General features: G+C 43.2%; 1 protein-coding gene across 1 annotated transcript; it reads left to right on the top strand.

Moving 5' to 3' along the window:
- The first annotated feature begins 1676 nt into the window (after positions 1-1676).
- On the top strand, positions 1677-24889 carry SMAD9 (SMAD family member 9). The gene is made up of 6 exons (XM_061457492.1): positions 1677-2353; positions 7907-8164; positions 10547-10684; positions 12460-12681; positions 17275-17531; positions 22310-24889. The coding sequence occupies exons 1-6, from the start codon at positions 1942-1944 to the stop codon at positions 22451-22453; spliced, it is 1431 nt and encodes a 476-aa protein (XP_061313476.1). The 5' UTR covers positions 1677-1941; the 3' UTR covers positions 22454-24889.
- The last annotated feature ends 333 nt before the right edge of the window (positions 24890-25222 follow it).

Genomic DNA, 25222 nt, shown 5'->3' on the forward strand with positions numbered 1-25222 from the left:
ATCTCTCTGTCTCTCTGGAAGGCTTTGAGGAATTTGAGCCCCTGCCCTCATCACTGCTGCTCTCATGAAATAAGGGAAAAGCTCCTTAGAATACATGTATCTGTGTTTCTCAGGGTGCTGGATGTCTTAAAGGGTAATGCAGTGGGGCAGATGAATGGGCATGAAAATGAAACAAGGGCTAGGAGGAGAACAGCTCTAGCGGGTCACTGTTCCTCAGCAAACACTGCACGTTGTCTAAGAGGGTTTGATACCATGGGCCATATGTGCTTGCCCTGCAGCATGCTCCAGAGCTGTGTGGTGCTGAGGGTATCAGACTGCTGGGGTATCCAACTCTGACAAGGAGCCAGTCTTTGGGATTGATGTCCTGTCTTAATATGTTGTACTTGTGCCTGAACTCAGTGTCCCCACTCTTGCAACTTTACAGGTGAAATTCTACAAGAGCTGTGCCGTAAAGGAAACTGTAGAATAATATGGTTTGTGAAGTCATGCTGCTCCCAACACCAGGCAGTATATCTGTCTCCTCAGTGGCTGCATATAAGTAGTGATGAGGACTATGTCCAGGCCTTTACTGGTGGGGGACAAGAAGAATCTAAGTCCTCCCACAAAGGTGGACTAGAACAGTCATGGAGCTGCTTACTGGAAGGCATCCATTCAGAAGCTGCCCACACTCCAGCTTTAGGTGACCTTGTATATTTCAGATCTTTAGACTTGATATGCACAGGGGGTCCAAAGAGTATAGTTAAAGCATAAATAGCTTGACATACAAAGACGTTATTCCTCAGAGTTCCAGGCAGTGGGAATGTGTCATTTTCAGCTAAAATTAGACTGGGTCAAGCTGCATTAAAAAAAAATAAAATAAAAGAATAAGAAGAAAATCCATCAAGAACTAAACTCTTTCTTTGGACTTTGTCAGATATAGCAAGTCCTAGCAGAAATAACACAGGAACCATCCAGCGCAAACCGTGTCCAGAACTTTGTGATTTTCATCCAAAAAACCGTGCTGTTGGAGACAGCAGAACAGTCTGGCTAGGCAGACAAGGCTTTTCCCTGGCATGTGGGAAAACGTAAATAAGCTTAGAGAATAGTGATATATCTTTAAAGGCACTAAGTGAAATCTGGGAGTAGTTGAATTTTAAATTATTTTTTCAGTTAATATTATACAGCTCTTGACAGCTGAGTGATATTGGAGAGGCAGAGAGAGAGTTGAAAACAGAAAAATATTCTACTCAGTACTTGCATAAAATTTGATTTTACAGATGTAATTTTGTAGAGGATGCTTGAGCCGAACCTACAGCTACCAGCATTTAAAAAAAATAAAGGTACTTTTTTAATAGTAAATATAACCCCAACCCTGCAGTAATTTCCCTAGTGCATTAAACTCTAAACACAAATTGAAGTGACTGCTTTCCAAGGTCCAACTCTAAAATGAGTGTGGAGGGTAATGGGGAGGAAAGGCTTGGACCCAAAATAAACAGCAAAAACAAACATAAAACCATTGAAAGGTGAGGTTGGACAGAGTCTTGGTTGACATGGTTTAGTGTGAGGTGTCCCTGCCCATGGCAGGGGGGTTGGAACTAAATGATCTTAAGGTCCTTTCCAACCCTAACTGTTCTATGATTCTATGAAAATTAAATACGTTATGAAGAATTCCTCTTTCAAAAGATTTTATTGAAGGAACAATTAAAGAGGTGTGTGAGGCCTAACTATGTGTTGTGTTGCTATTCCAGGCTTCATCAGAGTATCTTAATGTTTGGAAAGTTCTGAGACCCACCCTCGTGGACTACTTGTAACCAGTGCCTGAGACTACAAAAACGTATGTGTGGAAGAACCTTTCTGTGAAGGAAGCATCCATCTCAATATTGTGGAAACTCTGTGCAAGCCTTGCAAGGCGAGAGAGCAATTTGTGCTTCCGTTGACGCTCGTGTGTAATCTCTGATTCTTATGCACTCCAGCACCCCTATCAGTTCCTTGTTCTCCTTTACCAGCCCTGCAGTGAAAAGGCTGCTGGGCTGGAAACAAGGAGATGAAGAGGAAAAGTGGGCAGAAAAAGCTGTTGATTCCTTGGTGAAGAAGTTAAAGAAGAAAAAAGGTGCCATGGAAGAACTGGAAAGGGCTCTGAGCTGCCCTGGTCAGCCCAGTAAATGTGTCACGATCCCACGTTCCTTGGATGGTCGGCTGCAGGTGTCTCACCGCAAGGGTCTTCCCCACGTTATATACTGCAGAGTGTGGCGCTGGCCTGATTTACAATCTCACCATGAGCTGAAACCACTGGAATGTTGTGAGTTCCCATTTGGCTCAAAACAGAAAGAAGTGTGCATTAACCCCTACCATTACCGGCGGGTGGAAACCCCAGGTAATTATATCATCTGCAGATGATTCACATCTCTCTATTAGCTCTCACACTGGCAGCAGGTCTAGTCTTTGTGCATCCTATTGAGTTGTGCTGTGAAATCTGAAAAGTCAGGTTCCATTTGATTGAAGGACCCTGGGTCTTTACCTGCCTGGTGGTTACCTTTACCATCACAGCTGTGGCAGTCACAAGTAAGTGGGGAGTAAAGAGCACCTTGCCCAGCGGGTCGGTATCCAGTTGGACCCCCGAGGACGCCTGGATCTTGTCCAGGGTGCTGAAAGGTTCTTTTCCATGGACCCAGGTGCTGGCTGCCCTCTGAGTCCTCCCCCTGCAAACTGGTGTCCGCTTGCATGAATTGTGGGTTAGATTTAGCATCCTAGCTAGATTTATGTCTCATTGTTTGAAACCCAGCAATCGACTCATTAATCCACATGAAAAATGTATCACTATCTCTCTCTTTAAATATTACAGTTGCAGTAAAATGACTTATTTTGCGTGGATATGAAACCAGATCAGTTGATTCTTCCTAAAATGCCTGGTGGCCTGCCTTCAGTGGGATTTACTTACCTAAATGTGTAGTTTGTGTGAAATGCCCCAAGTTCACATAAAACTTTGAATTTTTCCACCGATGAACCTCTTTAGATTGGACATGGTCAGCACTGAAAACTTACGACCTCACTTGAAGGGTCATTTAACTGGGCTTTGTGTCAGTGAAACAGCTATTAAAAAATAATGGTGTTTAGTGTTAACTTCTATAGGGATCTTGGAAAGCAGGCTGGCAGAGATCTTGAGCAATCATCCTCTTCTCCTCTGTCCCTACTCCCAAACCAAAACTAATTACCAGGTACATTCCTGACAGATCTTTTCCTAATGAGCTCTAAAATCCCATGTGGTAGAAGCTCCACAACCTCGCCAGGCAAGTGAATCTATTGCTTTGCTATCCTTACAGTCCAGAATGATTTCTAATGTCTAACCTAAGTCACCCTTGCTGCCAAAAATCACAGTAATTTAATTTACTAATGGATATGGTTGGTAAGTGTATACTTATTATTCTGTGATTATTCTTAGTCTGGCATGAACTTTACTCTGAGGTGACATTAGGAGCAGATAAGTGAACTGTGGGATGTTTCTTTTCACACATATGAAATAAGGGAAGGACATTTGTTAACATTTGTTCAACAACACGGGCTACTCCTTTTTCTGATAGTCCCTCCATGGCAGTAGAGCTGTCATTTTGAAGTTGTATCTGAACTGCTGTAAACATTGTCACAACTAAAAATTTGCAGCTGCAGTGAGTTGTCAACAGTTTTCAGTGGAAAAAGCTGATCTCCTGCCTTGCTAAAATAAACTCTTAAAAAATCTAAGAAAAGATGCACATAAAATACCTCATTTTGTGTATCTTTCTCTTTGAAGGCTATAATTCCAGTGTTGTTAATGGAGATTCCTCAGCACAGTAGCTGACAGCACTGTGCAGGGCTGTTTTCAACCCTGGCCTTCTGATCTGTTCAGTGACAACTAACAAATGCTAGTACTGGGATAATCCAGCAGGCACTAAATGGCTGCCAAAGCTTGTTGTTGTGACCCTGAAACTCAGAAGGTTTCAGCTGTGAGCATGTCTCTGTCATTTGTCTGTGCTACAGACAGCTATATCTCTAGTAGTAAATGAGATGGGACCAAGGTGCAGGTCTGAGTATTGCTGAATTGTTGGTGTGGTCCCAGGCACAGCTTTAACCCATATGGACTCACATGTACTAGCAGTTCTCAGGGCACAGGGGTTCACCCAAAGGAGACTTTGGGTACTTTGGATGTGACCACCTTTTTTTTTGGAGGTGAAAGAGAGCACAGCTGCGAGGATGCAAGCTGTGCTGTGCCAGTTGTCCATAGGACCCTGAGACTGTTCTTGGGCTGTTGTATTCACCCCAACTGCTCTTATGGGGACAGCTTAGAAGCTGAAGCTCACCTTCCTACTAAAGATGAGGTACAGCAAGAAAGCACAACCTATTCAGGTGTGCTGGAGCAGCAGCAGGAGAGATAACTTACACCACTGCAAATGTCAGTATTGCAGCTCCAGGCCAGAGGCAGTTAGAAGCTGTGCTGCAAAGACGTGGTGGTGAGACAGGAGAAGAAATGAGCTTGGGGAGAAAGTGGCAGCAGTGAAATCACCACAGAAAAGGCTAGGATCTAGGGCCTGTTTAGAAAAGAGAAGTCTGAAAGGGGATCTCATTAATGCATATAAATATCAAAGGTGGATGCCGGGAGGATGGTGCCAGACTCTTTTTAGTGGTGCCCAGCACAGGACAAGGAGCAGTGGCCATAAACTAGGACACAAGAAGTTTCACTTCAACATGAGGAAGAACTTCACACTGAGGATGGCAGAGCACTGGAACAGGCTGCCCAGGGAGGTTGTGGAGACATTCTTTCTGGAGACATTCAAAACTCTCCTGGACATGTTCTTATGTCACAGGCTTTGGGCATAGCTAGGTTTCCAGCAAGAACTGTTGCAACTAAAGGGAATTGGAGAAAGTCTGGTGCAAGAAAGGCAGTGGCAGGACTTGAGACATGACAGTATTTACCTTCAATTGAACAAAGATTATCAACACTTGAGCATGCATAGAAGGAAGCATCCAACCCTGGCTCTCTATGGAGAATAGCAAGTAGAAAAAAAGGTCCCCACTGAGTGGACACAACACAGTTAAATTGTGAGGACAAGCAGGTCCCAGTGCACTCAGTCACTCAGTTTCGTGCCTCTGGTCACACTTCCTTCAGAGTGGTGAGCCCTGGAAGGTGACATCTGTTACCAAAAGAACAAAGAGAACAAGGCCCTCGGGGGAATTTTTATCCACAAACAAGAAAATATCTGAATTTCTTACCCACTGCAGAGGCTTTAGCCCTCTAGGCAGCCACAGAGCAGTCACTGGAAAGATTGGTGGCAAAAACTGTACAGGAGAGCAGAAATTAAGACTACCCTGGTCAGAACTGGGAAGAAGTTCAAAGCTTGAAAATTCCTCTTGCTGACTCACTCAGGGCACGTCAAAGGCTTTCCCTGACAAGTGCTGTTCACACATTCAGATTCTCAGCTTGTATTTAGAGAAGTTGCATTGAGTTCTCACATGGCTGAGGAAAGCCACTTCCTTAGCTGTGGTACCCACAGCGGGGTGCCAACCTCACAGTGCTGCACAGCATTGCTGTAGCACAGCTATCCCATGCACAGCACCTCTGCTGAGTGCAAAGGGATCACCAGTTCCCTGTTTCTAAGGCTGCTGGTCAGAGCTGGCTGAGCAGCAGCTGGTCTGGCAAGCATCATACCAGTTTTGTGGAGTAGCAGAGGAAAACTCCAGAAGCAGCAGCTCACAGCCTGGAGCTGCTCACAGGAGCGTGGGATGGGAGGGATCCAGCTCACAAAAACCACATCTGCAGTGGTGGTAGCTGTCTTGTCCCAATATAGAGCAGATTAACTGAGCAGTAAAAGTCTGTTTCTCTCCATTGGCTATGAAGAGATCCATGGAGGACTGGGCAGTTCATCTCATGTGTGAATACATGTGAGTCCTACCTGGAGAGTCTAGGAAATCCAAAAAGCTAAAGAAGCAATAAAAAAGCAGAAATACCTTTCTCTACCAAAGGAATTAAAAGGATGGCAGCAATTCTTCATTCCACAGGTAGGGGCATATCAGAGGCAGAAGCAAAGAAAGTAGTCTCCAGAGCACCACCGCTGTGCTGGCCAGAAGCTAATTAGAAATGTATTGGGCTGGATAAAGGTCTACATGTAGTCTCTTAACAGGTATCCCAGTGCCTGTATTTCCAGACAGGTAAGAAGATAACTTTTGCAGTGAACCCCTGTCATCAGTCCAATCTTTTGTATATTTTTAGGACTCAGTTCTTCAATTCATGAGTGACTTGCAAATTCCCAAATGGGATATGCCAGTGGGTAGGCAGGAGCAGGATTTAACCCTGCCCCAGCTGCAGCATAGTGCTACATCAAACAAGAGGTTGTAAACCTCCTGTTGGTACCAGGCACTGGTCCTCCTCCAGCTTAAACTGCCCCAGCTCTGAGCAGTCAGTGTGCGCTGAGGGTGCACTCCAATGAGGGTGTTCCTACAGCCTCTTCTCATGCACATGTTTTGCATTATCTGTACATTATTTGCTTTGTAGCAATTAGACCACTCTTTCATTATGTAGGATAAATGAGAGTTTGCTGTAATTAAAAGATGTTAGCTAACCTACCTAGACAGAGCTTTTGGGACCAAACAGTATGTTAAAACGCTTTCAAACCATATATTTCTGACAGCATTTATAACCTAGAGCACACACTGCTGTTTGTTTCCATAAGCTAGTAAGGATAAGACTGAAAGATAATGTGCTGCTGGGGTTTTGGCCAGAGGAACTCTGTACATGAAGTCAATCAACCCAAGCCTTCTGAATTGTTCCTGGTGTTGGGACAATTCATCCTTGTCACAATAACTCAAATTGCCTCCTTCTCAGGTGTCTTTTAGATATGTACAATAGCAACTGGGGATTAATTCCCCCTACCTACATTTAAGGCCTTAACTAAGATAATTAGGCATTATGTGAGTTAGTAACTAATAGAGAAATCTTGGAGTGGCAAGCCTCTTTGTGTTCCAGCCTAGGGGCTGCATCTTCATAGGTAACTCACTAGTCGGGTTTCCTAAAATGTTTTGACTCAAATTCCCCTCTCTCATCTGTCAGTATCCAAAATTATTTGGGTCAACCTTAGGTTCCTCAGTGCAACAATGCTGTTAACAGCACTGATGGCACGAGATATAAGTGAAGAGAGTTTATGAAGAGAGGCGATATCTTCTATTAGACCAAAGTTTACATGTATTAATTTCTATTTCAGTTTTCTGACCTGTGTTTTTCATGTCTTAACTACCAACCACTGACATTTGCCTCCTCATGCTAGATCTTTTCTAACTATATTGGAACAACTAAATTAGTACTGCTGCAATATTTCAATTGCCATTTACATTTCCTTTTAAAGATCCCACTATCTGGCTGGCAGCCTTTCCAAGTACCTGAAGAAGTTTTAAATTAGATGTCTAGCTCCAGGTCTATGCTTCCTTTGCCCATCTGTGAAACACACTGGTAGTAAAATATACAGTGTATTGCAGGGCACTGTTAATTGTTATTAAACTTGGCTGTGGTTTTGGTGGTAGTATTTAGCAAACTCCTGACATGCTCAGTCTCTCAGGACAGAAGGAACAGGTAACTGAGAAAGAGAAATGTGCCACTTGCATTTCTGAAAGAGGACTGTGTGTGCATGCCCTACCTGTGAATATCATGGTACCTTGCTCAAATCAGAAGTGAGTCTATATTTTGCATATGGAATTACTGCAACTGGCTGCAAATCTGGGAAAAAAGGTCCAAGAATCTGCTTTTGATTCTTGGTTTTGGAGAGGTTTGTTGCCCTTCGGTGACTTGTACCTAGACAGCAATATTTGGGCAGCATAGAATATTCCTCTTTTTAACTTACAGTGATGTACTTCCAAGAGTGCAATTTTAACCAGATTTTTTTCTTTTTGTTCTCGTTTTTATTTTCAGTCCTACCTCCTGTACTTGTTCCAAGACACAGCGAGTTTAACCCTCACCTCAGCCTCCTTGCCAAGTTTCGAAACACTTCTCTGCACAGTGAGCCGCTGATGCCGCACAATGCCACCTATCCTGATTCTTTCCAGCATCCTCCATGCACTCCTTTTCCATCATCACCCAGCCACATGTTCTCTCAGTCGCCTAACAGCATCAGCTATCCCAACTCACCAGGAAGCTCTTCTGGACCAGGAAGTCCCTATCAGCTCACAGGTAAGAATGAGCTTTCAGACATCCTGACTGAGGCAGCTGAGTTTCTTGCAGTGGCCTGGAGTCAGGTGCCAATTCTGTGTGCTTCCCCTATAGCTGTAGCTAAGACTGAACTGTTGGACAGGATGGATTTGGAATGTGATTTCTTCTGACTGTCTCTTAATACTGGTTCCTAGTCCTTCTGGGTGGTGCTTAAGGGGCTAAGTGTTGTGGTCATCCCAGTGGATGTGATTTCGTGATTACTGTGAGGGGAAATTTGAGGAGAGGACCATGTGTGCCAGGCTACCTTGTGCCTAAAGCTGGCCATGCAAGCTTCTGATACAGTCCATGGAAAAGAACACTTGCAAGACCTACGTTAGGCACCTCTAATAAGGATTGTCAAGCTAGGGACCTTTAGAAACTCCATCAAGGAAGACAGAATAAAATCAGGAAATTGGTATGTAGAAATATTTTTAATGTATGGTGATCCCACTGACTGTATAAACTTATACAGGAAATTAAGGTGTTTAACAATCAGGATCAACACTTGCTGAAGCCACCAGGCAAATTCCTGTAATTTTGGAATGTGTTTCATTATCTCCACAGTTCTGAGGTCATCAGGATTATGTCACTCAGATTGTTTTCATTGTTAACTCCTTACTTAGTACTGCTCTAATTACCTGACATTTGACTATGCTTTTGCTGTTAAATAAACCAAGAAGGTGTCATGTACACAGCTGAGATCTGGCTTTAATATCAAAACATAGTTAAGATTCACTTCTGCACTTTGTTGTAACTCTGAAATAGTTTCAATCAATCATCTAAGCTTTTTCACAAAGATGAATTCAGGTCAGAATTTTGTAGCCTAATGTTTTAATGTCTCGACTACAAAGCATTTACATTCATGTCCTTAGTGATATGCCTATTTTGATTTTAAGTGTAAGAAATAAAGGTGTTTATTTTTACAAGGTGTTTTTAGTATTTGAACTGTCTTTTAAGCTGGACAATTTCAACACAGTCTGATGTGTTGAAAGTGTTTTTCCTTCCCTCTCCATTCATTGAAAGGACTGTCATTCATTTCTTCTCTAGGTCTGTACTTCAGATTAAATCATGTTTAGCAACACTGAAGCTTTTCCTCAAGTAGTAGGACTTGTTTGTCTTCTCCCATCTTTTCTTCTCTTTTGTGTAATCAAGCTGGATTAAGTGGAGCTGGTCCTGACAGGTATATCAGGCCCATTCCAACTATGTAATGACTGACTAGCGCATTTAACTGAACTTGGGACCTTGCGAAGTTACTTAAAAATGGAAGTGGCTCAACCTGAGCTTCAGTGTATCGCAGCACACGGCATGCTGATAAACATAATTTGCCTGTGTAACAATCAGGGATGGAAGACTATCTAATGCAAACTGGAGTTACATCAAGAACCTTGAGTGGGCTTGGTTTGACCAAGTCAACAGTGCACATTTCTACATCTCATGCAATTGTTTATACTCTCTCTGTGGTAAGTGGAGAAAAACAAGCACTCCTAGAACAAGATGCATTACATCTTAAGGTATATGTCTAAAGTAGCTGAGATGCACCATGTCTACAGGTGCCTCTTTTTCTTTGGTGAGTATAAAGAAAGCGTATGGTTACTGACTTAGGTGTAGGCATTCAAAATACCTGTATGACCACAGTATATTCCTTTCTCTGACTTGTACTCTTTTCCACTCCTTCTTGATTCTGTTTTAGTGGATTAGCCTGTTGCATTTTCTGTGGGAGGATTATGCCATCTTATATGTTAGAAATATCATACCGTGTATGAAATGCCTAAATCCTGAACAATGCTTAAATAGAATGACATTCCTGCGCAGTACTTACTTGGAAGTTTCAACATTTGTCTTATGAGACCGTCCAAATTATCCACTCTGGGTGAAGTTGCTCTGTTTTGAGGGCCAGCCAACAGACCCTGAACACAAGAGGAAATTTCAATGATGTGGAACCAAGTTAAAAATGCTCCTTAAAAAGACCCTCAGTCCTGCAAGTTTGTATATGGCTATACTTTACACATAAGCCCACTGAGTTTCTGTTCAAATGAATAAATCTACATGCTATAGTGCTTATACAGTGAACGTCACTGATTGACTAGACACTGGTCTAGGCCTGATGCACTAGTTGTGACTGTCCCCCTCTCTTTGAAGTGCAGCATGTCCATCTTGACAGCCTGCCTTCCCATTCTCCCTGAACGTATAATGGTCTTAATCTGGAGACTGAAAAGAGGTCAGGTTCAGATCTGTGCTGTTTCCAGCCCTTCCGAGCTAAACAATGCTGAAGAAGTTAAGTATTCACTAGGAAAAGCCAGGGAGAATTTACCAGTGTATTGATTTAGGTGTCTTTTCTTTCTTTTCTTTCCTTCTTTCTAACAGTGGAAACTCCACCTCCACCTTACCATGCAAGAGAACCTCCAGGAACCCACAATGGGCGGTCAATGGATGCAATAGCTGAAAGTCAACTAGTGCTGTCTTTGCCCAATGGAGGCAAATCTGCTGATGGAGAAGCTGAAAGTAAGTAACCATTTGTATTATTCTTAAAAAAATAAAACAACTGTTAAGCAAATAATTTTTTATTTGAACAAGAAGGTTCAGTGATCTGTCATAATAGGTTTCAGAGAGTTTCGCTGTCCTGCTGTGTACTAGACCCACCCATGAGCCAGCAAAATAGGTTTCAAGAATTCAAGAATTTAGTGAATTATGTGTGAAGTTGCAGAGTTTAGTCCTTATTTGCATTCATGAACAATTACATTTGGAAAGCTGTTAATGAAAGCAAACACTGTTATCAGCGTTGTAAAGACAAAGATACCAAATCAAGGATAGTGAGGCAGTATAACACAAGAGCACTATAAATATCAGAACTGATTTCTTTATCACCTTCAGTTTTGGGTTTCAAGTACTTTAAGGCCTTGTGGTTAGGACCTTTCTTACTACCATCTTTGTATTAATATTATATTACTGGCTGGCTAGAAAAGGACATGTTCTAGTGAAGTACAAAGAGATTTTTATGGATGGCCAAACTCTTTGTCCTCATATGAGAATGCTTTACTGGCATGGGTCATCAGAGTAGAAGGGTCTGGGATCTTCCTTGCTTCCCTCAAAGAGACTTCATGACCTCTCCAACATGGTCTGTTACTTCCAGACTAGTGCTGGCAGGTCATGCCTCCACCATTCAAAGCCCATTGCTACAGAGCAGCAAGGGTTTCTCAGCTACGTTTTCTTTTGGCTTCCTGCTACTGCAAAGGAAAAATCACCATTGTTCTTGTAGTCCAGCATATTGTAGTGCTAAACAGATGTCCTTTGTGGCGTGAGGACTGAACACCGTGCACACACATGCACATTAAAAAAATAATGCCAGCTGTCTGAAACAGTGAGGAACATGCATGTATAACAGAACTGGAGCTGAAGAATGACGAGGGTAACAGTGCTAATTACAGATGAATACACAGAATGGGCAGATAATAACTAGTTATCAGGCATCAGTACTTTTAAATAAGTTAATGAGATACTTTAATCTCTTTACCATAATTCATCATCCCTGATCTTTGCCCTAGTGAGCATCAGTTAGACGTTTGTTAGAGGTTGTGCTTAGAGGTGCTCTGGGGCCAGGGGGGCTCACATGCCTGTGTTGGACAGGTAGGATACGGTTTCCCACTAACTCTTGTAGGACTAATGTGGCTCAGAGATTCTGTTACATTTTTGAGTCTTTTTCTGTCTCTGAGTTAGAAAACCTATGCAGGGGAAGATCCAAAAGCAATGATCTTGCTGACATTTCTGCTTCTGGTCTCACATGGAAGTGGAATGCCCCAAAGCATGCAAAATTTGGAGGAAAGATTGATTACTTCTGAACTTCAGAGTTTAGTATTAGGCTGAAGGCTTAGCTCAGTTTTGACTTGATTTGAGCCCATCTGTCATCCCTAGCTCCTGCTGGTGTGCAGAGCAGATATATCTCTTACTATTTTCAGTGTAGAGATTAGGCTCCAGTTCAGCAAGGAATGTCTGCATGTGCTTAATTTAATGCAGTGGAATTATCACTTTTAAGAACAAGTGGGACTCCTCAAAGGCTTAGAGTTAAGCTGGTGTACCAGTGCTTTGCATGTTTGGGGCTTCAGTCATAAAATTAAGAAGCAGAAGCTGCTGTTGAGATAAAGCATGATAAGTGACTGTTTAGATGAAGAGCTGGGGAGGGGGAGAATGGGGCAGAGGGAGAGAAGGAGGAAAGAAAAGAGAGACTGATTGTTTAAAAAATAATAGGGACCTGAGCAGCTGATTAATTTTATTTCCTACAGACTTTCGGCCTGTTTGCTATGAGGAACCGCAACACTGGTGCTCAGTTGCCTATTATGAACTCAACAACCGGGTAGGGGAGACTTTCCAAGCTTCGTCTCGAAGTATCCTCATAGATGGATTTACAGATCCCTCAAATAACAAAAACAGGTTCTGCCTGGGACTGCTCTCAAATGTAAACCGCAACTCAACTATAGAGAACACCAGGAGACACATAGGAAAAGGTAAGAGAAAATACTTCCTTCTCAGGAATATTCAGAGCTTGAAAGAACTGCATTTGTGTTAACAAACCCAGCTGACTTGTGAGATGTGCTTGTCTTAAAACCAAAGCTCTGAGATTACTTCTGAAATAGAAGAAAAGCATCTGATTCTTTCCTGACTGGATAACAATTAGCAGAGTAGCTCCTTACAAAAGCTTGGCCAGCAAAGAGAAAAATGTTGTTTATAGTTGTGTGTTCTAATTTAGCAGTATGTATTTTCATTTTATTTATTATAGCTTCTGGCAACTGGGAATATTGCCATTGACATGCCACTAAAAGGATAATTGCTGGTGCCTCAGGTCTGGTTCTCCTCCCACCAAGTAACAACAGGAGATGGATGAAAGAGTAGTTGAGTTACTTGGCTGAAAAACTCTACTGGAGTTGCCTTTGTAGCTTTTTGCTCCCTATCAGTCTGATTCCCTGCCTTGTCAACTTCTTGCTGTTAAAACTAGGTCTTAGCAGTTCTTCTTGTGTGGTCTACTTCTGGTGTACATATACCCTGTGTATGCCCTGTATACTCATATACTACTGGTATATAGTAGTATATGAGTATATAGTATATATACTATATACTATATACTATATATACTGGTATATAGTAGTATATACTCATATACTACTGGAGGCAGGTACAAAGAGACCACAGCTGGATGTGTGTGGCTGCACACACTCCATCACAACTCAGTAGGGCTGTGTAGGGCCTGATATTCTCCCAGAACTTACTGTTGTTTGTGGCAGTGAGTCAGAAACCCTGTACGGGACACTTCTCTGTGCAGATGGAGCTTTGCCCATTCTGGTATATCCAGTCTAGACTCATTATCTTGCCAGCCCAGCCTCTCACCAGTAGCTGCCTGGGAATGGATTTCCCACTGGACTAATTGACTCTAATTGTTCCACTCCTATTATCTTGTCAACCTCACCTCATTTCCCAGGCCTAGAGCACTATTTTAATTGGCTCTTGATAGTTTAGTGTTGAGTGATTGAAGCTCTGAGACAAACATGGCATAATTTTTGCAAACAACACTGAACCTGTAGGCTAGCACAGGAGATGCTATACTTAGTTTTTGTTCTTTTCTCTGGAAAGGAAACCACTTGTGTTGCAGATGCACTGTGTGAAGCCAGTATGATGCTACAAGTGTCTCATAGTAGCTTGTTGTGAGGGGTGGAAATGGGCTGTACACCTAGTTCTAACTTACTCAGAAATAAAGCAAAGCTTTTCTGTCAATATAAGCTGTCAGAGGGGTGTAGATCAAAGCTGAACCCAGCCATAAACGAAGACTGACAAAAGATCCCAGTCAAAGCTGTCATTTGAGGATGCTACATCCTGTGACTTTCTGCCCCAAAAGTGGAAGAGACAGAACAGAAAGAAAATGAGGTGAATGCTAATGGTCCTCATCCATTCAAATCTGAAGATCTGTCTTCACTGATTAAAAGTCCTTTAAAGTCTTACTCTAGGAAATCTGCCCAAGGGAAGGGGGCAGGTTGCCCAGAGAGGAGCTTAGTATATCAGAGATCCTTAATTTTACTGTTCTTCCCTGGTTATGCAAATCTTAAAAAAACATGTCCAACTGGAGTAGAAGTGGCACCAGTACAGGCCTGCAGAAGAGCACAGAACAGCTCCCAGTGTAGTTCAAAGGCATGCTAGACAGATGAAAGCTGCTTAAATGGATACAATTGTCACATGTTAACAGGGTAGAAAAAAGAGTGAGTAAACAAGATTAGTTGAGTAGGATAAGGATATGTGATTGAATTGTCATCTAGTGTATCAGCGTGAAACAGTTTCCTGGAAATACCACATCAAAGCTGAAAACAATCCAGAACACAATGCAACATCTACTAGCAATTGGACCTGTTTCAGCAGTCAGACTTCAAGGACAAAAAGGGGACTTCTGATCAGAGAGTCAAAAAGATGTGGATGCTGGGAGACTGGTGAATTCTCAGTTTCTGCAGAAAGCAATGAAATCCCATTTAAACATATGGACCCTTGATTTGGCCTTCTACAAACATGTATTAAGCTGTTTGGCTTCCTTAAGGGTGTTTGCCTCTGGTGAATGAATACCAGAAGAATGAAAATACACACAGACATTTCATTACTGCTTTATTGCTTTTAAAAAGTCCACACGGGAAAGGCAAATTGTAGCCTCTGCTTTCAGAGGTGACTGTAATTTTTCTCATTATGGGCAATGCCTTTGAAAGCATTCATCTTTTTTTTTTCAGAAGTTGGGTGACTCAGGATACTCCAAAAAATCCAGCCTTTAAAACTTTTCACCTTAGGACCCAGAAGTGTGGTCACCCTAAATTGGTAGCTACACCTGAAGATTTGAAATGTAGTGAATATTTATGTCGTTATTCTTTCCCTACACTCTGTCCTCAGTCTTTATGTTGAAGATGGCAGAGCACTGGAACAGGCTGCCCAGGGAGGTTGTGGAGTCTCCCTCTCTGGAGACATTCAGACACCCCCTGGACATGTTCCTGTGTAACCTGCTCTAGGTGGTCCTGCCTTGCCAGGGGGGTTGGACTACATGATCTCCAGAAGTCCTTTCCAGCCCTAACGATTCTGTGATTTCAGAAAGCGATATGGACTCCATTAAGGTCAGCTATGGCTTTTGTGTTTTCAGTCCTCCCCTTTTATCCATCTTCCACAGAAGGGAAAGGAGACCATAAGTCAAGTAATAGCAGTCAGAATGTGCAACTCCCCACGATGCCTGGTGCAGCTGGACTGGAGCTGACAGCTGGTCTAATGAGCTGTCATCTCACCCGTGTTCCCAGTGCCGTACTAGCCTGTGCTCTAAGCCACACCCCTGCCACTCACATCTAACTTGAGATCTCGTGGGTGCATAGAAGTAAAAGTCAAGTGATGGCTTGAAGACAGACTTTAAGGTTCCCATCTGAGTCATCCTGGAAGTCTATGGGAGAGTGCATTTTTCCCAGATTCCTTTCCCACTCAACCTGCTTTTCCCCAAGTCTTTCCCACTTACGTTTAGAAGCCAGTTTTGTCCTAAGGATGTGCTGCTGCCCCTTGCTGTCATGACCGCAGAACGATGAACAGGTTGGGAATATGTAACCAGTCTTTTTTGTATGAAAGACAAATGAATAAAACTAATTACAGCTAAATTATTAAAGCATAGTTATCACTAGCTCTGCAAGCAGGCCACTGAGACTCTGTGAACATGTGCATTTGTATGTAAGGGTTTGACTGCTGTACCTGGGAATAGAGGAAGATTTTATTTTCCTGTAGTGGTGGTTTTTATGAGAACAAAGATTCTCTCCCACCTCTCTTGGCCATGGGAGGGGGGCGTCTCATCTAATCTATCCATGGGAAGGGTGTCTAGGAATCTTCACAGGATGACTTGTCCTCTTTCAGGGTGTGGTTTCATGCACATGTTTAAGCAGTCTGTGTCCCTATTGCCACGCTTGCAGTGATGAAGATCTTACTCCAAATAAATCTTCTTTTGTTTTGTTTTGTTTGTTTTTAAGTTTATTTGCTGGTTCAGTTCCCCAATCTGGATGGCTGCCCAATCCTCAGCCATTGCTGCCAGCATGAAAGCTGGTGTGGGAAGAAGCAGCAGGGGCAGGGAACAAGTGAGCCTTTTCAGCACCTGCACAGACTTCCATCAGTTCAAGCTGGCTGTGAGCCTGTGCTCTGTAGTGGACTGAGTGAATTATCTGGTCACAGTGCTTCCCATCATCTGTCAACTAGGGAAGGCATCTGCACAATTAGCTCACGCAAGATCCCTAACTTTACAGTTGCTGAATTAGGCTAAGATAAATTCTCAATTTAGGTATATTTTCATCTATGCAGACATTCTGGGGGGACCAGAGTCTTTGATGGATAGAAATGCTTCCATTTTCATTTCCCCAAGGCACAGAAAAAAAATGAGAGTTAGTTTCAGTTAGTCACTTAGTTGGGCACTGAAAGTCCAGAATCAAATCTGTCATCTTCTTGCTAAAGGTCACTTTGAACAGGATCTGATGAGTAAGTCACGTCATGTAAATGCAAATACCTGGCTCTGATGTGGTGGATAAAGCAAAATGCAGAAAAGCTATTTTAAGTACACACCATGCATGAGATAGAATCCTGCAGTAAAAAATTAGCGTGCAATGAAATTGGTCTTGGTCAGCCTGCATCTGCTCAACAGTGAAAATACATTTAGATGTGTAATGCAGAACAGATTTGTCACTTCTCTTACAGTTTTGATCCATTCTTTGATACTTACGTGTGTATGTATGTGTGTGCCTTGTTATACTGTGCGGTTGGGTTAAAGAAGTAAACCAACCTTCCACTGAGAAACAAAGAAAAACATCATATGATAAGACTTTTTTCTTCTAGACCAATACCTCAAAATAGCATTTATGACTATTTCCTCTTAATGTTGGTGGGTCCATTGTACAGTTACATGGATATGCACACAGTTTACTGTCTTTTTAAAGGCAATGTGTAGACACTGAGTGCCTGGAATGATCCTGGACTTTTATGTAAAATAGTTAAAGACTTGCTGGTGTAAAGTGTGCTGTGAACAATGGAGAAACAATACAGGTTATTTCTTCTTTTTCAAGGTGTTCATCTTTACTACGTTGGTGGGGAAGTTTATGCTGAATGTGTCAGTGACAGCAGTATTTTTGTGCAAAGCCGTAACTGTAACTACCAGCATGGTTTCCACCCAGCCACTGTCTGCAAGATCCCCAGTGGCTGCAGCCTCAAGATCTTCAACAACCAGCTTTTTGCCCAGCTGCTGGCCCAGTCAGTAAATCATGGTTTCGAAGTGGTGTATGAGCTGACCAAGATGTGTACTATTCGAATGAGCTTTGTTAAAGTAAGGATTCTTACTTTCTTGCATTTCTGAAAGGCAAATCCCATCACTTTGGTGCAAAACTAGACCTCATAAAATCCTTCCCAAGTGGGGATTTAGACACCCAACTTGTGAAAAGCAATTCAGACTGCATGTTTTCCACTACTGCTTTAAACTTCTAGGTGCTTAAAATGAATAGCTTTTGTTGTCAACCTGGAAATTTTTTAGTTTCCAAAACCTAGGTATTCCATAGCTTGCTTTTGTGGAAAATAAGCAGAGACTGCATGGTGATGTTCCCCCATTGTTTGCATAAAAACCTCAACTTAAAGGGGCGTAGCAACATATAAATGTAGCATGTACCTTAGGCAGTTGTGATCTCTGCTATTATTACTGATTTGCAATAGAGTTTGGTAGAGCCATAGATCTGAAAAGAATGTCCTTATGTCTCTAGACTAATTTACAGTCTCACCATTGCTATAGACAGGTAAATATGGTCTCAGTCAAGAAACACTGGGTTCTCCTTCAGCCCCCACTGAGTTTACTGGGAATTGTGACTCTTTGTCACCTGTCTCATCCCTGGCAAGAGATTGTCTTAATTTCTCATGACATTTACTCTGGCCAGCCACAGGACCAGAAGGGCTTCTTGCAAGCAAAATACAACCCCCAAAAGAAAATCTGACCTCCCTTCTGTTATTTGGAAGAGTCCGGAGACCACCTAGGCCATTACTTGTTTTGTGTCTTTCATATATGAACTTTGAAGTCTGCTTTGTGTGTGATCTATCAGTCTTAAGAGTTTCTTAAATCTTTTGGATGGCCTTCTCACCAAAATGAGATCTTAACTCCTTTTGGCACTTAGGATTTACTTAGGTGCCTGATGTAGCATCTAAAACCCAGGAAATGGTGAGTATTTCAAGGCTGTTTACAACTGTGCTAGACTTATTTCCTATAGTGCTGTAGGGGAGAGCTGGCAGCGATGTTCAGCCTGCAAACTAGAGAAGCTGCGCCATTAGAAGCCAGTTGGTCCTGCTAGGTCCCATAAGAAGTGGCTTGAGTATGTCACTTTGCCTTGCAGGTGCGGTTTTATACAAATGATTGAATCAAGCTGATTGAACTCACATCTAAGATATGACTTATCAGTGTCTATAAATATATAAAGGGGGAGTGTCACGAGGACGGAGCCAGGCTCTACTCAGTGGCAAACAATGATAGGACAAGGGGTAATGGGTACAAACTGGAACACAAGAGGTTCCACTTAAACTTGAGAAGAAACTTCTTCTCAGTGAGGGTGACGGAACACTGGAACAGGCTGCCCAGGGAGGTTGTGGAGTCTCCTTCCCTGGAGACATTCAAAACCCGCCTGGATGCATTCCTGTGTAACATTATCTAGGTGTTCCTGCTCCGGCAGGGGGATTGGACTAGATGATCTTTCGAGGTCCCTTCCAATCTCTAACATACTGTGATACTGTGATAAGCCTTGAGGCTTGAGCCCTGTTCCCTTATGTTCTAAAAGTAGATGAGTTGAGTTGCACACAGCTTTCTGGTCTGATTCTTTCCAGTCATCCTTGGGGATGTCTTTCCTTAACTCTATGAGAGCATTAAGAGTGCTCTGTAACTTCTCCCAAGAGTCCAAGCCAAAATCTTCCTGCCCGTGACCAACTTTGTTCTTGAGAAGGAACTGACATCTTGTTCACACACAAGTGTTACAGGAAAAAAGAAAGCAAGAAACCCAACAAACAGCATTTTCTTTAATGGGAGACATGAATGGGCATGTTGTTTGTAAAGGCAATGTAGCCAGTTACACAATATTTTCATTATATCAGCAACTCAGGGGCAGTCTCTTTGATATGTTATCTGCCTCCATGCCCAGCATGGCAGCAGAAATGGTGATGTTGATGCACTAAATAATGTTGCTGCCATATTATCACCTTGCTTTTTTTAAACAATAGCAGCCACTATAGTGCCTGAGGCACCAGAAAACCAGTGCAAGGAGTCATTTGGAACCTTTTCCCATGACCTTTGGAAAATGACTATGCAAATCTCATCTTGTTTTCTTCCTGGCCTGTAAAAACTCTTTCCTGTTCTCAGTCTTCTCCAGTTATTTCTCTCCTAAGGTGTGAGCCCCAGTGTGTATTCAGTCTGGGGACAGGAATGTCCCTGGGTGTTGGGTATGCAGTGCAAAGAGGCACATGTTTTTCTGTCAGAGCCACACACCAAGAGACCCCAAGTGAACGACAGTCCTGGGGCCTCTCCTCTGATTCGTATTCAGACACTGCTGGTTACCTAGAGCCCATAGGGCAAGCCTTGCCTCCTACCCCACTGATGCTTCAGCTACTGGCTGGGAGGCAGGGATGAGTAGGGACCAAGATGTGAGAAACTTGCCAGGACGGTATCATCTTATGGAGTCAGGACATGGGACAGAGGGACATGAAGGTCCTGCTGGGTTGCCCTCTCAGCCCCAAGACCTGGGGAAATGTGGGAAGAAGGATGCTGGGTTCACACCTCACCTTAGAGAAACTTTGTGTTTCAGCTGCCTCATCTATGGAGAGGGGACAACACCCAGTGTATGGAAACTGCTGTCTGATATCACTGATGATAAACTCACATTTGCCTGAGGGCTGACCTCCTCCCAGCTGCTTCATGGGCACATGAAGATTATCAGAGAGGACAGGACCTTCATGGCCATGCTGCACTGCATGAGGCAGCCCAGTGGCTGGAGCCTGGCCTGGAGATGGGAAGGACTGGCAGGAGCAGCAGGATTGCTTAGCTCATCTTCACTGTGCCAGCAGGGGCATTTCTGGTCTCCCTGTGGGGGTAGCAGTATCCTCTTCCCACCATCTGTGTGAAACACCACCACAGCTTTGCAAGTGGTTCTCATTTTATTTCCTCATTGAAAGAGCTTCATCTCCGGGATCATTTCAGCCTCGGGCATGCAGGAGGCTACCTGCAGCCCAAGAGTGAGTCACAGGGCTGCTGCCCTGCTGGCATGTCCGCTGCTCGGAGCTCCATCCGGCACCGGGATTGCCTGCCTGTAGCTGCCAGCAGAGGGAGGTGCCCAGCCGCCTGCACTGCCTGGCTCTCTAAACCGGGCAGGCTGTGCTTCCAGGCTGCCATTCCGTTCCTCCGGACTTTCTGTCCTGCCAGTCACAGGGAGGTGCCCAGCCGCCTGCACTGCCTGGCTCTCCAAACCGGGCAGGCTGTGATTCCAGGCTGCCATTCCGTTCCTCCGGACTTTCTGTCCTGCCAGTCACAGGGGTGCACTGACTTCTCGTGTATTTTCCCTGCAGCTGAGTGCTTCAGACTTCACAACCTCAGAAGTCTGGCCGGGCTGATTTAAGGATTTTATGCAAATATTCCCTAAGTATAGAACATTAATTTGAGGTGTCTGGAACACAGGCCCTTTCTAGCCTGATAATGCACTGCAGGTCAGAAAATGCCACCTGATTAAAAGTACTCTTTGGGCTTTGGTGGGTCCATATCTTACTCTTCTGCTTTCTTGCCCCTTCATGAAGTAGCAATGGATTTTATCCAGACTACTTATTATGGCATCTAGTTTTGGTGTTGATCCTAGTTTTGCAGGTGATTGTCTAGAGACATGGGTTCTACCAGCCTCAGTTTTCTGAGTTGTTCTGCGCTCTACAATGTACGCACCTTTGGCAGACCTCCATGTCCTTGTTTCATGACATGAATATCACCCCCCCTGACTAGCCTAATGGCAGGTAAGGCTCAGTCTCTCTGATCAGTGGCCCACAAATGAAGAGGCTCATCCTGCAGTGGGACCGTGTTTTGCATATTGCCCGATGGAAATCCAAGTTCAGCTCTGGCAGTGAGATGACGACAGCCGTTGAGCTTCCAGACTTTCGGCTGTGACTTGGATGTCTTGTGTTGCTGTGAAATCAGGCTGCCTACTTCACAAGCAGACACTGTACTTGCCTGAGGCACAGGGACTTCCCGTTTTCTTTTCTCCCTGCCAGAACCACAACCCTATCTTCTGCTAGACACTACATATCCCTTACCTTTCTAAAAGAGCTGGAGAAATTACTGCAGGACTTCCTACAGCAGGCAGCTGGAAAAAGAGGCATTTCCCATGGGAAAAGAGGACAGAGAATAGTTTGGGTTGAAAAGGACCTTAACTATCGTCTAGCTCCAAACCCCCTGCCATGGGCCAGGACACCTTCACAGATAGAAGAACTATGGAAAATATCTACACATAGGTTACGTGCGGTACATAGGAACCTTGCCAGAAGTTTCCAGAGGTTCAGATAAATACCTAGAACTCCTAGAGGTTCAGAAAAATACCTAGAACTAGTCTCAGACTTGTAGGATGCATCTCTACCAATAAATGAAGCAGTTCCCAGGGTCATTCCCAGTTTTTATTAAAGTGTTACGCCAGGGCCTGGTCTGCTTTTCGTTCATGCCAGACAGCAGTCTGGCAGACTCTCCTGGGCACGTCTCCAGGGTGTGAACAGCAGGGACCATTCCCCATAGGCTGTTTGCAGAGACCTAAGCTTGGAAGCAGGCCTTTCCATGCTATGTGTTTCAGCACCTGGAAGTGTAACATTTTCATTTAATAGCATTATTAAATTACAGCATAATAGTGTAGAGTTCCTGGTAACTATGGTAACAGTGACCTTAAAAAGTTTCTAGAGAAAATGATCCCTAGGACAAGGCATTAAATCATGGTAACTTAGGTGATGGCCTGTCTGTAGCTGTGCTAGATTAAACTGCACTGCAGTTGTGATTTAATGTTTCTGTTTTCAAAAAACCCAAACATCTCACCTTTTGGTTCTTTGATGCTTTTATAGGGCTGGGGAGCAGAGTATCATCGCCAAGATGTTACAAGCACGCCCTGTTGGATTGAGATCCACCTGCATGGACCATTGCAATGGCTGGATAAGGTGCTGACACAGATGGGCTCACCTCATAACCCCATCTCCTCAGTCTCTTAAGAATCATCTCTAGAATTCCCTTAGGATGGATGCTATTGCAGGCAGTGGCTTATAGGATTTCCAGTGAACAGAAACTTCTATATGTAGATGTACGTAGATGTAAATATATCTATACATAGTCTATGCTCCTTTTTTTATTTCCATGCTATTTTGTGGTTTCTAGTTACTCCGATGCCAGTACAGTAAGTTTAGAAATTCAGGTATAGCATATCTGTTCTCTAGTGCAAAATAAGCCAGATTTCCTGCAAAAGTGTCAAACATTTCCTGTGAGCATCTTCATTCCCCAGCCAAGCCAGTAAACGGTGCAAATTGTCAGCACTTTCATGCAGATTCAGAAACCTGGCTGTAGCTGCTCCTAGTAGGTGAAATTCACCCCTCTGCAGGCAACCAAAGTCAGATCTCTGCACCATTCATATCCATTTTACATCCTAAGGTCTAAAAGAGGACCTTAGGTGGTGCACAGGACTTATGCATAGAGATGACTTTCATCCAGTGAACTGAAGGACTAAACTGCAATTCCAGTCTGTCTCCCTACTGCAAAGCACAATGGGACAACAGATCCTCTGAGGAGCTCCGGGGTATCCCTGTCTCCTGTAGGATTTGGCAGGAAGAGAGGGGCCTCTGGACGCGTTCAGCACTGGAGCTTTACTGGAGCATTCTGGACACATCCAAGTAGTCTGATACTTCTAACACAGTAGTGTATGGTACTGCTGCACCAAAAAGCAACAAGCTTCTAAGGAAAAAAAAAAAGAAAAAATTTGAAATATATGCCTGTAAGTTTAAAAACCAGTTAACTTCAGTGCTTTTTTGCAAAGTACATACTTGCATATGTTTCCGGCATGTAAACTGAATCCTATCCATTATACAGTATTGATGTAGCTTGTTTTAAAGTTAGGACTGTCTGTAGTTAGACTACTGTGCTGATATCAAGTGTATGTCTGAAAGGGACTTGAACTGTGATTCAGAAAAGAGAAATGAAGTGTGCATCGAAGAACTGAGTAATTACTGTATCATTCATCTTGGGATAGTCTCTGTACTGGGAACAAGAAGCCCCACGCTCAGGATGCAATGAAGAGGAGGTGGGAGTCAGCCATCTCCACCCCAGTGCTGGGCCAGTCCTTAGGATCTGACTGCAATGCTCAGGTTTGATGGAGAGGGCTTCCCTGGCAGTCACTTCACACATCCCCATGGATGGTTCCTCATCTTAGATAGAGGCTTCAGCATTTGCAGCACTTTTGCCTCGCCGCAGAGGATGGTATGGTAGTATAAGCCACAACCAAGCCAAGAGTGAATCTATGTGCAGAACCTTTCTTAAAAGGTTTATGGTCCTTCTGTAAGCAGGGAAACCTATGGCCCTCACCTGCATCCACAGAGCCCGCCTTGCAAAATGCTGTTCACTTGGTAACTTTTTCTGAGGAGGCAGGTGATACTCTTATTACGTTTTGATGGTCCTCACTACCTTGCTTAAGGGGTAGAGGGTTATTTCTTTCCAGGCATAACAGTTCACTGAAAATTATTTTGCTTTAAGGGTCAGAAAGAGCGATAACTTCTCCAGTCTTATTCCTCCTTAGAACGTACCAGAAATATCCTGAGGAAAAAAAAACCAAAACAAACGTTTTACAGAATGTTTCTTTTCTTCTCACACAATATCTGGTGCTACACATTTTACTGTATAATTACAAGAGGATGCCTGAAATCATATAATCACATAATGCAAAGGAAATATCATTCACTAGAAAGACTTCCCATATGTTTTAGATGCTGTGTAATACCTGTTACGGTGGTAATTATGAACAGAGCAGAAGAATTAGTAAACTAGCAAAGTTACTTCATTTAATGAATCTTCAGCTGCCTGCCGAATTTGTAGGGCACAGAGGATACATTATTGAGTCTGAGCAGTAATAGCAAGTTTTATAGGAAATCTGTAAATACAAAGAACCCTATTCTGTCACCATTTGAGATCACCAGTGTCACTGTGAGATAGAAAAGCTTTCCAGTCTCTTGCAGCAATGAATTCCCATAATAATGTTACACAGAAATTCCAGGTGTGCCATTTATGATTTAGCAGACTTGAAAGAGATCAGTAAGGAAAAACGATGTTTTCCTCAGCTCCCTCTGTCATCAGTGTCACTATACTGAAGTACTGGTAATACATTTTTAAGCATATTATTGCACCTTTTCTCCTGTAACTTCTCTGTGCTTTTCATGTTGCTTATCCCTTTGCTTTCTTGGCACCCAAGGACAGAGAAAATCACCTCTCCTGTCTAGGATCTAGCTCTGTCATTTATCCTAGATTCTTCCTTGCCTTTTAGGCTGAAACCTCCTTCCCTCTTAGTACAGACAGAAGCTGATGGGTTGCTTTTAGACATTCCTAGCATTGTCGTCTTCCTCACAGATAGCAAAGGGAGATGTTCTGAGGCGCATCTGCTCTTGGGCAGCTCCTGCCATTGGCAGTTTCCTGCCAACGCAGAAAATTGGATGGCCAGTAAAGAGAAGCAGATTCCTGTGGGGCATCATTCATTTCATCATAAGGCAGGTATTTCAAGTAGATGAAAAATACTTCTCTCTGGGCATGCTTATGTCTTCCCCTTTGAGTATTAGGGGAACTGAGGGTCACTCAACTCAAATGTGGACTGCTACACTGGACATAGCCACAAGCAGGTGAGTGCACCCAAGGGAAGGTGTGGTGGCTTTCTCAGCATAGTGATGCTTGCTTGGTAAATGTCTGTGTTTCTTAAATGGAAGTTGGTAAATTCAGAGCATTTTTTT

Source organism: Pezoporus flaviventris, unplaced genomic scaffold (genome assembly GCF_033815535.1).
Source record: "Pezoporus flaviventris isolate CSIRO_AGI_PZ_B2104156 unplaced genomic scaffold, CSIRO_AGI_Pfla_v1 ptg000025l, whole genome shotgun sequence".
NCBI classification, from domain to species: domain Eukaryota; kingdom Metazoa; phylum Chordata; class Aves; order Psittaciformes; family Psittacidae; genus Pezoporus; species Pezoporus flaviventris.

Bases quoted from the DNA above. Each gene is read 5' to 3' on its own strand.
- SMAD9 (XM_061457492.1), top strand. From the start codon at position 1,942: ATGCACTCCAGCACCCCTATCAGTTCCTTGTTCTCCTTTACCAGCCCT. The intron at 10,685-12,459 runs GTAAGTAACCAT...TATTTCCTACAG, and splicing joins TGCTGATGGAGAAGCTGAAA to ACTTTCGGCCTGTTTGCTAT. The intron at 17,532-22,309 runs GTAAGGATTCTT...ATGCTTTTATAG, and splicing joins TTCGAATGAGCTTTGTTAAA to GGCTGGGGAGCAGAGTATCA.